At 46.9% G+C, this 12810-nt stretch overlaps 1 protein-coding gene across 1 annotated transcript in view; it reads left to right on the forward strand.

The window, feature by feature from the left end:
* DPYD (dihydropyrimidine dehydrogenase) overlaps nt 1-12810 on the forward strand; it is a 527599-nt gene that overhangs the window by 389648 nt on the left and 125141 nt on the right. The window contains exons 17-18 of the mRNA XM_054564805.1: nt 1410-1530; nt 2475-2594. Of these exons, the coding sequence (XP_054420780.1) occupies nt 1410-1530; nt 2475-2594 (241 nt within the window). The remainder of the gene's footprint in view (nt 1-1409; nt 1531-2474; nt 2595-12810) is intronic.

The raw sequence follows: 12810 nt of genomic DNA on the forward strand, positions 1-12810 counted from the left end.
GGTGGAATTTGTGCGGCTAAGTCTCCAGATTTTACTATTCATGATGCACAGTGTACCCTGTAGAACATTCCATACAGCATTATTTTAATGTTTTTTGTTTAATGAAGAAATTACTGTTCTGAAAAGGAGAACAAGCAAACCCAAAGGTTTTTTTTTTTAGTTAAAATTACTAGTTTTGCTGAATGGAGACAATAGCAATCCACAGAAAGGCCCTCAGTGCAGCCCCTAAGCCCACACATGCACTGCTTGGAGAGGGACACAAGATGACAGATCGAGACACACGAAACCGAGTGAAAAGGTTCTTTCTAAAGGTTACAACGTTGGAAATCTCATCTTAAGAGAATTCGAAAGGTTAAAATGCAAAGAGCAACTTTCTTACATATAAAAATATTAATTACAAATGATATACTTGCCTGCCGTCTCATAGTTTAAATATATAGCTATATTTTTCTGGGTTTTTCTTTTATTCAAGAAACATTTTAGCTTGCTAAGCTAATATTACCAAATTCAATAATGAATTGCTATTGCATATTTTATGGTAATTTATCAAAGCGCATTATCAGTACCTGTCAGAATACATTTTTTACTAAAAGTAATGAAAAAAGGACTATTGTGTGTGTTGAAATCAAAGAACATTACTACAGCTGCGTTATTTTCCGTGGGTGGGACAGGTGATTGCAATCAAATGGCACCTGTCCCGTGAGAACCCCACAGCCTGAAAAATCACAGGGAATGTGTACCGCAAACTCTGTTTCTTGCTTTTAAAAATGAGCATTTGATATTTTATTTCATTTCTGCCATTTTGATCAGTTCTTTGAAGGAGATGAGCGTTGCAAAGCGCCACACAGATCTTGGTAGCCTTCGCAGAAGCGAACTAACGCTGCTGACGTTGAATCTGTATCGGCACAGGCTACGTTCATGGTTAGGCTGGCTAGGAGGGTGCAGGTTTTCTCCTGGACCCATGTCGACAGGACGAAGCCTTCGGATGATGAACACAGCAGGCTTCAGGTTCCACAGCATCCACCTGGGAGTCCGCAGCTTCAGTATTTTATGTTACACTTCAACCAGGGCAGTGACTAGAAATTCTGTCACAGTTCCCAAATTTACCACCAGAAGTTTATGTTTTATTCCTGCTAAATGGGCAACACATCCTTCCTTTTGGTTGTTTGTAATTTTATTTTCTGAAGGCTTCGCTCAGGCATGCAACGTTTGTGCTGTGAACTTGCCATTCCCTTCAAGTGTGTTCGCCTCAGCGCCTGCGGGAGCCCGGCGGAGCGCCAGGGAGCGCACTGTGGGCCCCTGGCCACGGCGGGCCGGTCCTGCGTGCCGCTGGCTGCGCTGAGACTCGGGTGTACGTTTGATCGCAACTCTTTAACCGTGCTCTGCATCTGCCTCATCTATCTGAACAGGACCCGGAGCTGGTGCGGAACATCTGTCGCTGGGTTAGGCAAGCTGTTCGCATCCCTTTTTTTGCCAAATTAACCCCGAATGTCACCGACATCGTTAGTATCGCAAGAGCTGCAAAGGAAGGTAAGCATTCTAGGCCTCCATCAATTGCTCAGTTACATAACTACTGGCCCGAATTGTGGAGCCACTGAAAATACATCTTTACCCACAAACGTACATGTTTACCACTCAAGCTCATACACAGACTCCAAACTCTGGCTTGGGGAACAAAAGAGCATGAATGTTTCTAAAACACACATGTTTCACACACAGAGAATTATGAATCAAAACCAGTCACAACAAATCACTCTGAAACAAATGACCTAATAACGTAACACTCTAGCAAGAGCCTTTGAACCTTCAATAAAGTAAAAAAGGAAAAAGAAAAGATACCAGCTTCCACAATGTGAAATTGCTTGTGAGTTTCCATTATATTGCATCAGGCCTAGTACAGTGCCTTAAACACATAAATGTTTAAACACATAAATGTTCAATAAATGTCTGTAGACTCCATAAATCATACAGTCAGTGCATGATTTTACAAATCATATGCACTGTGTATCCAGTGGAAATTGCATCCTGATTTGCAAAAATATTGTAAATTACCTGGAAAATAACACCGAACATCAAACATTTGGCATCCATAAGTCTGCATAATAATTGGAAAAATGAAGTGGTAGTAATTTAAAATGTGTATGTCTAGCATTGTAAGCATCATTGAAGGAGTGAAATTAGTGAGGACTTTTTTATTTAACTATTTTACTGTTCATGCGGTTACCGTCACCCCACTTCTGCCCAGGCCGCCCCTGTTCCCACGGTCGGCGCCCACGCCACTGTCCATGTCCGTGGGCCCTTCGTGTGCATCCTGGGGCTCATCCCTTCGCCTCCTTTCAGTCAGCGAAGGCAGGCAGTGTGAGGAATGTTCTCGTGAGGAGGTGTAGCGTGTCGTCCCGGGCGGTGCGGGTCTGAATGGGTTTTCCCAAAGTCCCTTGAAAAGCTGCAGGTGACTGTCAACGTGCTCTTCACAGGTGGCGCAGATGGCGTGACCGCCACCAACACGGTCTCGGGCCTGATGGGACTTAAAGCCGACGGCACACCCTGGCCGGCCGTGGGCTCCGGGAAGCGGACGACGTATGGCGGAGTGTCAGGTAGGTGTGGCCCTGTCTTTGCCTCTTGCTTTCTTGGAGGTCACTGGACAACCAGCAGGGCGTGCCAAAGCAAGGGTGTCATGCCTTTTCTGATCCCAAGTGGTTCTGTTGCTGGTCCAAATCCCTCGTGGCCCGGACAGATGGGTCCAGCCGCACGCGAGGCGCAGGCCACGGGCGGCACCAGGCGAGGGATCCTGCTCTGGGCTCTCCGGCCGTTCCCTCGGGCCGCGGCCGTGCTTCCCTCCGCCCCAGTTTCTCCCTGCCCCGAGGGCCTGGTCACTTCGGAGCAAAGCCTAACAGCAGGGCCTTCCCTGAGGAAAGCAAGAGCACTCTGACTTCCTCACTGTCTCCATTCGTTTCCACATTTCCTGGGATTGTGAACTCCACCTTCTTCAGGGGGGAAAAACAACAACAACAAAAAACCCTTGCTTTCACACCTGCCCTGACCAGCCATGGAAAGGCAGTGTCTGTGGCTTTAGCTGACAGGACCTCACAGCCCTGCACGCTGTCCCTCATCACCGAACACTCTCCTTGAAAAGAGAACGAGAAGGTTCACCCCCAGGTCCCCGTTCCGTCCCTTGCCCTGTGCACTCTGTGGCTGTGACAATGAGCTTGGCCTTGCAGGAACAAGGCCGGAGGTTCTTGGCTGTGCTGGCATGAGGATTAGTCTCCTTGGTGACGGTGAATATACAAAACAGAGCCGCAGACAGCACTGCCGGAAGCGGGGAGGGGCCGGGGGCCCAGATGAGCGCTCTCCACGCAGGGGCGCCGCGTGTTCCAGGCACGAGGTGTGTCTGTGAGCCATGACTTTAAAAAGGAAAAGAAAGCAGATTATGTTTTGCTTCTAACTGAATGCCTGTCCCTCCCCACGACGTAAGGAGGAGGAAGGCGGATGGGGCGCAGGAGCCACCAAACAGGAACTGCCGTGTCCTGGTGGGGCAGAATCTGGGGCCGTGCCAGTGCATCCCCCAGAAAGAGCGGGGGCCCAAAGCGGCCACCACGCGCACCGTATCTCCCGACAGCCGGTTTGGTTCCCCCGCCTGCCGGGCAGCAGCAGGGGGGCCAGGGGGTCGCAGGAGCGGCTGGGCATTAAAAATTAATGGGCGAGCCACCTCAGCAGTGTTTTATGTAAGCAGCACCGTTCACGGGTTCTCATTTAAGTTGCAGCTCCTGAATATTCTCTCATACTATCACTCAGTCTAATAAACGCACAGGAACGCGGCGCTAGGACAAGCCTTCCGTGCGGCGGTCCCTGAAGCGCGCCCATGCCGGAAATGAAGGCGGCGCCAGGGAACAAGCTCTGGGCACCTTGGGGCCCGTTACCATTTCCATAAAGCTCCATTTCTAAGATTTATGCGCTCACCGATAAATACCCACTTGGGCCGTCTGCGCAGCCAGGCCCGGGTGCAACTTCCCCCACAAACAACAGAACGCCCCTAACGGTTTTAAGAGCTTGTACCTCATTTCTAATAGGTTCCATATGAAAAGGCCCCGCACATGAGACAATCTGTTTTGAAAATTGCCTTTCTCCATATTGACAGAATTAATAGTTTTTTCTCCTTTAAAGCAATGTTTGCTTTAACTTAAAGGTAATGGAATCTGAAAAAGTGGTTTAAGAAGGCAATGATAATATATTTTAGAACTGAAGCAGGTTCTGTAGTGCAGTCCCTTCGGTACGCAGCAGGGTTGTGGGAAGCAACAATGGCTTTGAATCTGAGGAGCAGGGTCAATGTCCGAGTGGCTGGATCCGTTCCTGCCTTCCTCGGACAGGGCGTCCGCACTCCAGGTGCAGCTTCAGTGCGGAGCATCGTACGCAATTTGCCAGGTACTTTTGTAAGATTGAAGAAATTACCACAGCTCCATGCTAATACTCTCCAAAAGATTTTCCTCGGAGCACCAGAAGGTCTACTTCGACAAGAGTAGCTGGAATTACAGGTTTTCTATGGGTGACAGTCCACGGAATTTCTGGAGAGCCACCTGAAAGACCATACTTGCTTGCCATGGCCGGGGGAGGCACCTTTTGCCTTGCAATGGCCCCTAGCTCTTTACTCGGCCTCCCTGGTCTTGTCTGGAATAAGGTTTCTGCTTATTTGTTTACATGGGCAAACAGCAAGGTGCTTGGGGGGTGAGTGCACATGCTGCAGAACCTTGGTCACCTTGCAGGAATGTCCTTAACACATTAGCTGGTGTGGGGAAGCGTAGCATCGGGAAGAGAGAGCTCAGGTAAGGAATGTCAGTTGAGCTATTTCACAGAGTGGTTAGTCTGGAATCTAAAGTAAAGTGATGTTTTTCAAACTTTGCTCCCCAACTGATGAGTGTATTATAGAGTCAGTTTAATGAACTATAAACCAACAGTTTTATTCAGAAAAAAATGAAATAGACTAGAGAACATGTCAGAGTGCTCTACACACAGTTGCGACAAACATTGTTGGGTCAAATATCTTTTTCAGTTAAACGCCTCTACTGGGCCATGATGTAAAATGCATCATCTGTTGTGGTTAACTTCAAAAACGTCTGCAACCTACTGTTTTAGACAGGGCTCTCTGTGTTAAATAAAAGAAGTCATTAAGGCTGTTGCACTTGAAAATGTATGTCAAGGGGGAGAGGTTGTGCCTCATCCCAAGGTCTCCTCCTCAGCTTTGTTACTTTAGAAACTGTTTTCCCATCTCATCTGTAGGTGATTAGAAGTGGGTAGGGCGCCAAACATATGAACCAGATTCATAATGGAATGATTTATAAACCTGAACTTCAATTGTGGGAGAAATACCAGGAACTATATAAGCTCACAGTGTGAGTCCATCAAAGGTTGAATTATAGAATTAAAGGTGATTTCATAGTGAGAATGGCATCAAAAATAAGCCTGTTTGGTGTTCAGAAGGAATATTTTTATGAAATCAGGAGGGCGAATTAAGCTCCCTACCATACAAATACTTCAGTCTATCAGGGGTGTCCAACCTGTGGCCCATGGGCCACATGCGGCCCAGGATGGCTGTGATTGCAGCCCAACACAAAATTGTACATTTACTTAAAATATTATGCAGTTTTCTTGTGATTATGTGTTGCATAGATTTCATGCGTGGCCCAAGACAACTCTTCTTCTTCCAGTGTGGCCCAGAGACGCCAAAAGTTTGGACATCCCTAATATTGACTCTACAGAACCAATGTTCTCCATAAAAATCCTAGAGGAGAATATAGACAGTAAAATCTCAGACATTTCTTATAGAAATATTTTTTCTGATATATCTCCTCCAGCAAGGAAACAAAAGAAAAAATACACAAATGGGATATTAAACTAAAACGTTTGGGCATGCACATCAAAGGAAACCATCAACACAATGAGATGGTAGCCACTGAAGGGGAGACCGTGTTCACCAATGATGCAGTCAATTAGGGGTTACCATCCAAAGTTTATAAGGAACCCCTACAACTGAACACCAAGTAAACAGACAATCCAAATAAAAAATAGGCAAAGGACCTGAACAGACCCATCTCCAAAGAAAACATACAGATGGCCAAGAGACATATGAAAAGATGCTCAATGCCACTAATCATCAGAGGGAGGAAAATTAAAACCACAGTAAGGTATCACCTCACACCAGTCAGAATGGCCATCATCAGAAAGTCAACAGTAAGTGCTGGCGAGGACGTGGAGAGAAGGGAACACTTGTCGCCATTGGTGGGGCTGCAGACTGGTGCGGCCACTGTGGAAAACAGTGCGGAGGGTCCTCGAACTACTAGAAATGGTCTGCCTTTGGACCCAGTGATTTCACTTCTGGGCATTTATCCAAAGAAATCCCAAACACTAATTCAAAGGCATATAAGCATCCCTATGTTCGTAGCAGTGTTATTTGCAACAGCCAAGATATGGAAATAGCCCCAAACAGCCATTTTTAGATGAGTAGATTAAAGGGCCATGGCCCATCTGCACAGTGGAACGCCGCGCAGCTGTGAAAATGAAGACACTCCTACCCTTGCGACAGTGCAGACAGGCCTGGAGGGCAGCGGGCTCAGGGCGATCGGTCAGAGGAAGGTACTCGCTCCACGTGCGCGGAAGGTCTGACATTTCTCTGCGTGGTGGAAAGTTTTCTGATAATAGAAACTTTAGGCTCAATATAATTCCTTCCTATAAGCTTGAAAACTTAACTCACTTTAAATTATTTTATGTGCCAAGGTTGTTTTGTTTTACCAGAAAGAGGAAAATCTTGTTCTCAATTTCAGCTTTTAGGTGCTTGTTTGGAATTACTGGTTCTGTATCAACTTAGTTAAGACAACAGAACATATTTTACTCAGTATTAGTACTTACCGACCTTATTCCCGATTTCTGGATAATTCATCAAAGATGACATTCAAGATTCGATCTGTACTTCAGGAACCCAAGTGTACTAATCACATGTAGGATATTCCAGAAGGTTCAAGAAAGGATTGTGTGTATCTCAACACATGGTAATGGCATTTTTAAAAATCCTCTTACATTTTATAGATAAATAGTGAACGATTTGAAGGTAGCTGTGTGGGCTCTTCCCCACTGAACTTGATCTGAGTTGTTTTGGTTCTAGCCTTCCGGAGGCGACCTCACCACCAAGTCAACCTGGGGCTCGCCCAGGAGCTTGAAAGGCGGCCAACGGTCTGCAGGGCCGCGCAGGGCCGACCGGGAGCACCTAGAGAGTGCTTGCAGTTCCGGATCCTGGGGGAATCGAGATAGTGGTCTCAAAAGAACCCTCAGCACCAACTCTGCCCTGCAGTTTCCGGCGGGGTGGCGGTTCCCATTTTTTCCTGACTGGATTGGGGTGACACTGGCTAACAAAGTAACGCAGGTTTCAGGGGCCCGATTCCACAGCGTGTCCTCCGTGCGCCGTGTTGTGTGTCCGCTGCCCCAAGTCACGTCTCCGCCCATCACCGTTTATTTTCAGTCAGTGGCTTAGGCTGGAACTGCGGGGCCAACGCCGCGACTTAGGGCGCGTTTGACGTGGGGCGCTCCGTGAGCACGGATCCAGCCTTGCCCGCGCCAGTCAGGAATTTAAACTTAGCTGGATGTATTTCTTAGCTACTAGCTGGGCAAAATGGGGAAGATGACGAAGCCAGATTGGAAACTCAGAAGTTTCGGTTATATTTTGCTTTGAATGACTCTTCTCATACATCCAAGCAACTGAGAATCTGGCAGGACTGCTTTAGTCCTTGCACTGTACACTGCAATCATATCATAAAACGTGGTGCTGGTTTCTTAATATAAAGTAGTTCATAATGGGCTGGGTTTGTAAGTGTCAATCATAATTATTGATGCATAAAATTCTTTTAGAAAAACACACCTACTATCTGTCACACAATTTCAGCTGTCTATTGTAGCAATCTTCATCAATAAAAGCTTACATTTTGATACTGAAATGTCTAAAACAACCTGATAAAGATAACATTTAAGTGAATAAAAAACAATGATAAATCATGTCAAAAAGAACAATTAAAAGAAGAACCTTCTCCTTTATACTCGCTCATCTCTTTGTGTGTGCGCACCACAATAATGCAGAAAGGAATATAGCTTTTTATTCACATATGTAAAGACATTCTTAGACTTATAAGTTTAACGGATGGAATTATTAAAGACGTTGTTATGTACTATATTTATGGAGCGGTCAAAAGCAGGCATATCAAATAAAGATGCTGAATTATGTTCGTGATAAACGACCAGCTTGCTGGAGAGGCTCAGCACTCGAACTAGCCTTGTCTAAATCGCGCTCCACGGAATCTGTTCCTGTGCAGATTGACGAGTCCCCCCCCTCCGCAGTGCGTGGCCGTCCCCACAGCCCAGGGTCTCACTGTGTGGCCGTCACTGGTCTGTGCAAGGGATCAGAGCCCTAATAATAGATTTTTGACAGTGAGCTCGCCTGCTACCTGCCCTACACAAATCCTCACTGTTCGTGTTTGCTTCCTGGCAACAAAGCCGACAGAAGGAAAATGCCAAGTGCCGAGTCCGCCGGTACAGCCCCGCCTCGGCTTGACATTTCGGCGGAACAGCGGTTTATGAGATGCATAATTTTTCATCGGGGACTCAGCTGCCGTATTCACAGACTCTGACTGCTCATCGAAGGCCTGGCGTGGGGCAAAGTTCACGAGCACGGATCAAGCTCTGTGTCCTGAGCTGTCCCAGAATAACTGGGGCCCGGCAGATAAAGGAGAAAATCCAGTGGAATCTAAGAGCCAGCTAATGCATGGGTGTGTGGATACTACGTATATTTTTGTTTGTTCAAAATTAGGAAAATCAGTGGATGTCTGTCCCAGCTCCTAAAGAAATGTTTGATAGACTTTGGAAACCAAAGGACTCTGGCGAGCATGTTACGGAAACTTACCTTTGCAGCAGTGGTAATGAATTATTAAATTCCCTTCATCTGTGTGGGTGCTTTTCTTTCATAAAGAAAGATTTCAAGCTTGAAATTAATAAAAAAATGTTCTATTATGAAAGTAAAACCAGAGCGCAGCATGTTGCTGTTCAAGCTTGAATTTAAATATTCACGGGCTCGTGCGCATCCGTGGTCCTGGAACCTCAGTCCAGGGCCGCGCCAGGGACTGAGGGCCCCAGATGTCTGCACCCCTCTCTGTGCGCCCCCATTGCAGACAGGACAGCAGCCCGGCACATGGGATCAGTTAAAGGAGCCTTGCAGAGAACCAAGTTCTCGGTATGTCAAGATTTCAGTTTTGTGTTAAATATTTTCTAAAGGCCAGACCCTTGAGTCTCCAGGGCTGTCCTGGGCACTGAGCCGTGAATTGTGCTATGAGCTACCTGCTAATGACATGGCAGAGTCCCCGGCAGGGTGGCGGGAGGACCGTCCTTGCGCCGGGCTACTGGTCACACGGCTCCCTCGGGAGGAAGGAAGAAGACCACGCGGTGAGCGGGAAAGGAGGGAAGGAGGGTGTGGCTGGAATGAGATTCCTCGCCGACGTTACTTGTTCTCCGGCTTCAGTCCTGAAGCCTCAGACCTGACGCCCCAGCATTGCTCTGACTGGGATGCCAGCGTCTAGAGAGCCAGCCAAATGCCCTCGGCTCCCAGTGCGGGGAGGGCTTGAGTCCCACCACAAGCAAAAGCCTAGTTACACAGAAAAATTAGAGCACCCCCCGCCATGGCTGCTGTGGCTCAGCTTGTTGGAGCATTGTCCCATACGCCAGAGGTTGCAGGTTCAATTCCTGGTCTAGGCACATGCCTAGCTTGTGAGTTCAGTCCCCGGTCAGGGTGTGTAGGGAGGCAAGTGATTGATGTTTCTCTGTCTTCTCTCTTTCTCTCTCTTGTATCTTTCTCTCTCTCTCAATGCAATGAAAGAGTGTCCTCAAGTGAGGATGAAAAAAAGAATAGAGCAGCCCTTAATTTTGGTACTTCAGATGTGTATGATTCTTTCGTGCATAAGGATTCGAGCGTGTTGGTAAAGGCAATATTCTTAACTTCTAAACCGTAGCCAGCTTTTACCTATGCAGTTCACGCGATGAGGTGAGATCACAGTGGCTCAGCCACCAGGCACAGCCCAGGAGCCGGAGGGCTGGCCGGAATACCGGTGGCTGGACGCCTGCCCCGGAGCGTCTGGGAGGACCTGGGGGTCTGTGTTGAACAGCAGATGAAGAACGGCTGGTGTCACTGAGCACTGTGTGCTGAGTGTCTCATTTCCAAAATAACATCAAACGCTTTGAGCAGCTGCGACATTGGAGCATCAGGGTGTTCCACAGATGAATCTGAAACAACCATAGGGGTTGGAGTCAGAACCCTCCCCCGGAGGAGCAGGACTCTGTATCTGAGGTCTCAGAATGGACAGAACATGCCGCTTCATTTAAGATTGAACGTGGGGTGCAAACCATTGTCTGTGTGGAGAACCCATTCGGAGAGCCGGGGAAGACAGCCTGTGGATGTGAGTCGCCCTTTGGAAAGGGAGCAGGTGCCAGGGCAGGCAGGGGTAACGTGGGGCTCGCAGCTGTGAGGCGCCCTGCTTTTCCCTTCGGCTTTGTGCGGACGCTCACGTTGAGGCATAGCAGCTCTCTCCCAGAACAGGTGCTCAGGCAGCAATGAGCCTAGTTATTTTCTCCGGCTCTGAAACGTGGCGGTATTGGTAGCCTCCTGCTCGTCCTTCTTCGCGGATGGTTTGCTGTCATCTGCACACAGTGTGTCCTCTTCTCAGTAGAAGCAGAAGGGGAGGCGAGCAGTGCTGTGGGAATGAGTTGTTCCCGTGCACACTTCCCTGCCAGCAGCAGCTTGGTCACATGACGCAGTGAGTCTCCCAAAGTCACGTTCGCAGCCTGTCTGCCACGCCGTCGACCACGGAGTGCCAACAATGCGGGGGTCCTGCTCTGCGGCCCTGACAGTTTAGTACCATGGGAATCCCCGAGAACAAACAACACCCTAAATTCCAAGAGGCTCTTAACCCCCGAGAGCCCCAGAACGCGATGCTCGGAGGTGCAGATGCCAAGGTGGCACCAGCGTGGTCACGTGGGAGGAGTCGGGATGGGAATGCAGAGGCCAAGCACCAGGCAGCTCAGGACCCTTGACCTTCCCTTGCCAGGCTTCGGGGCCATCCCAGACTTCGATTCGATGCATGTCGGGACTTCCCGCTCATCCTTTCCATGCTCTTCCAATATTTATGCTCAGAAATACCCCACATTAAAAATACATATATAAACGTCAGTGCGGTGAACACACAACACAGTGTGCAGTTGAGGTATTACAGAATTGTACACCTGAACCTTTGTAATTTCATTAACCAATGTCACCCCAATAAATTCAATAAAAAGTAAAAAACCAAAATCAAAACACATAGATGTATAGAAACTGTGTACTCCTCACCCATTTTAAGTTAACCTTACAAATTCTACACATAAGGTTACGTGAGAGCCAAACCCTAACCTTCCCCATTCTGAAAATAATTTTTAAATTATCACCACAGCCCTTTTTTAAACAAACCTAACAGAGTCTCAGTAGCATGGTGATTTTATACTTATCCTCACTCATTTAAACATATGTAAACAAGCTTAAAAGAATAGTTGAAATTTTTAACTAATTTTTCACCTCATTAGTTTTCAGTCAACTTCTTCACCAAACTTTGCCTTGTTTTCATGTGTTTTAAGCTTGAACATCTTTCCTGGATCACCCTGTGGAATCCTCTTTAACAAAATATATGTCTATAGATGGACATTTATATTTTTCAATTCCTGGGTTAAGGATTTAAATGATAATTTTCTGTATTGTTAGAATTTATAATTTATAGTTCATCATAATAGGTATATTATAAATAGTGATAAATAATTTGCATAAAAGTACATTTTATTAGAAATGCATTTCTTAATGAGAAAAATACAGCTTGTTAAAAACAATTTGGTCATGTATCTATTGATGCATATTATTCCTAAAAATGTCCTCATTCTCCCTTTATTTTTTAAATATGAACCCTGAATATCCTCATTCACCTAAGTAATTAAAAGGGACTGGAAGGAGTTTTATTATGTCCACTCAAATCTTTGAACACCTTGCACTTTATGAACTACAAATAACTCAGTGATCATCACCAAAAATAAGTAGGCAATGTGATGAGCTCCTCTTCCAGTTTGGTTGAAGCAGTAACTTGGAAGTCCCCTGATTTGCAAAACTACTTGTTATCTAACCATAAGTCACTTCCTTGTAGCCAACACCAACATTCTGAATCACTGTTTGGCCCCCAGAAACTTTACACTAGGGGGGCAGCATGTGATCTTAATCATTGAGCTGGGTGAGAAACACGCCCTTTCTCCAAAGTGGAAAGGACCGGAGACCCAGCAGTTGGGAATGGCATGATATTCTGACTGCACTGCTCCTCAGGCCTGTAAAATTTCAGAAATAACATGTATGGAAATTGGGGATCCAGAAGGGGATTTCCTCCCAAGCAGTGGGCCGGCGGGCACAGGCCGCCACGGGCGTGGTGCAAGAGCTTCTCTGTCCAGTCCACAGCTGGTACAAGCGCAGCCAAGAGCACCCTGGCTTCCCTCGCACAGAAGCTCAACTGCGCCTCTTAAAGGGGCGCCAGCAGCTTGAAGGAAGTGTTCGTGCCTGGATTAATAACTCTCAGATATAAGTTTGTATGTGCCAGCGGTAGTATTTGAGAAGCTTTCCTGCCAGATATTTTGGTTCATGGCAGAACGGCTCAGACTTCTGCATTTCAGCGCTGACCAGCAGAAAGTAGCTGCTACAGCAGAAAGTCAGGCCTTTGGGCCTGC

The sequence above is a fragment of the Pteronotus mesoamericanus genome, unplaced genomic scaffold (assembly GCF_021234165.1).
Source record: "Pteronotus mesoamericanus isolate MK-2021 breed Mesoamerican mustached bat unplaced genomic scaffold, CSHL_Meso_final scaffold_99, whole genome shotgun sequence".
NCBI lineage: Eukaryota > Metazoa > Chordata > Mammalia > Chiroptera > Mormoopidae > Pteronotus > Pteronotus mesoamericanus.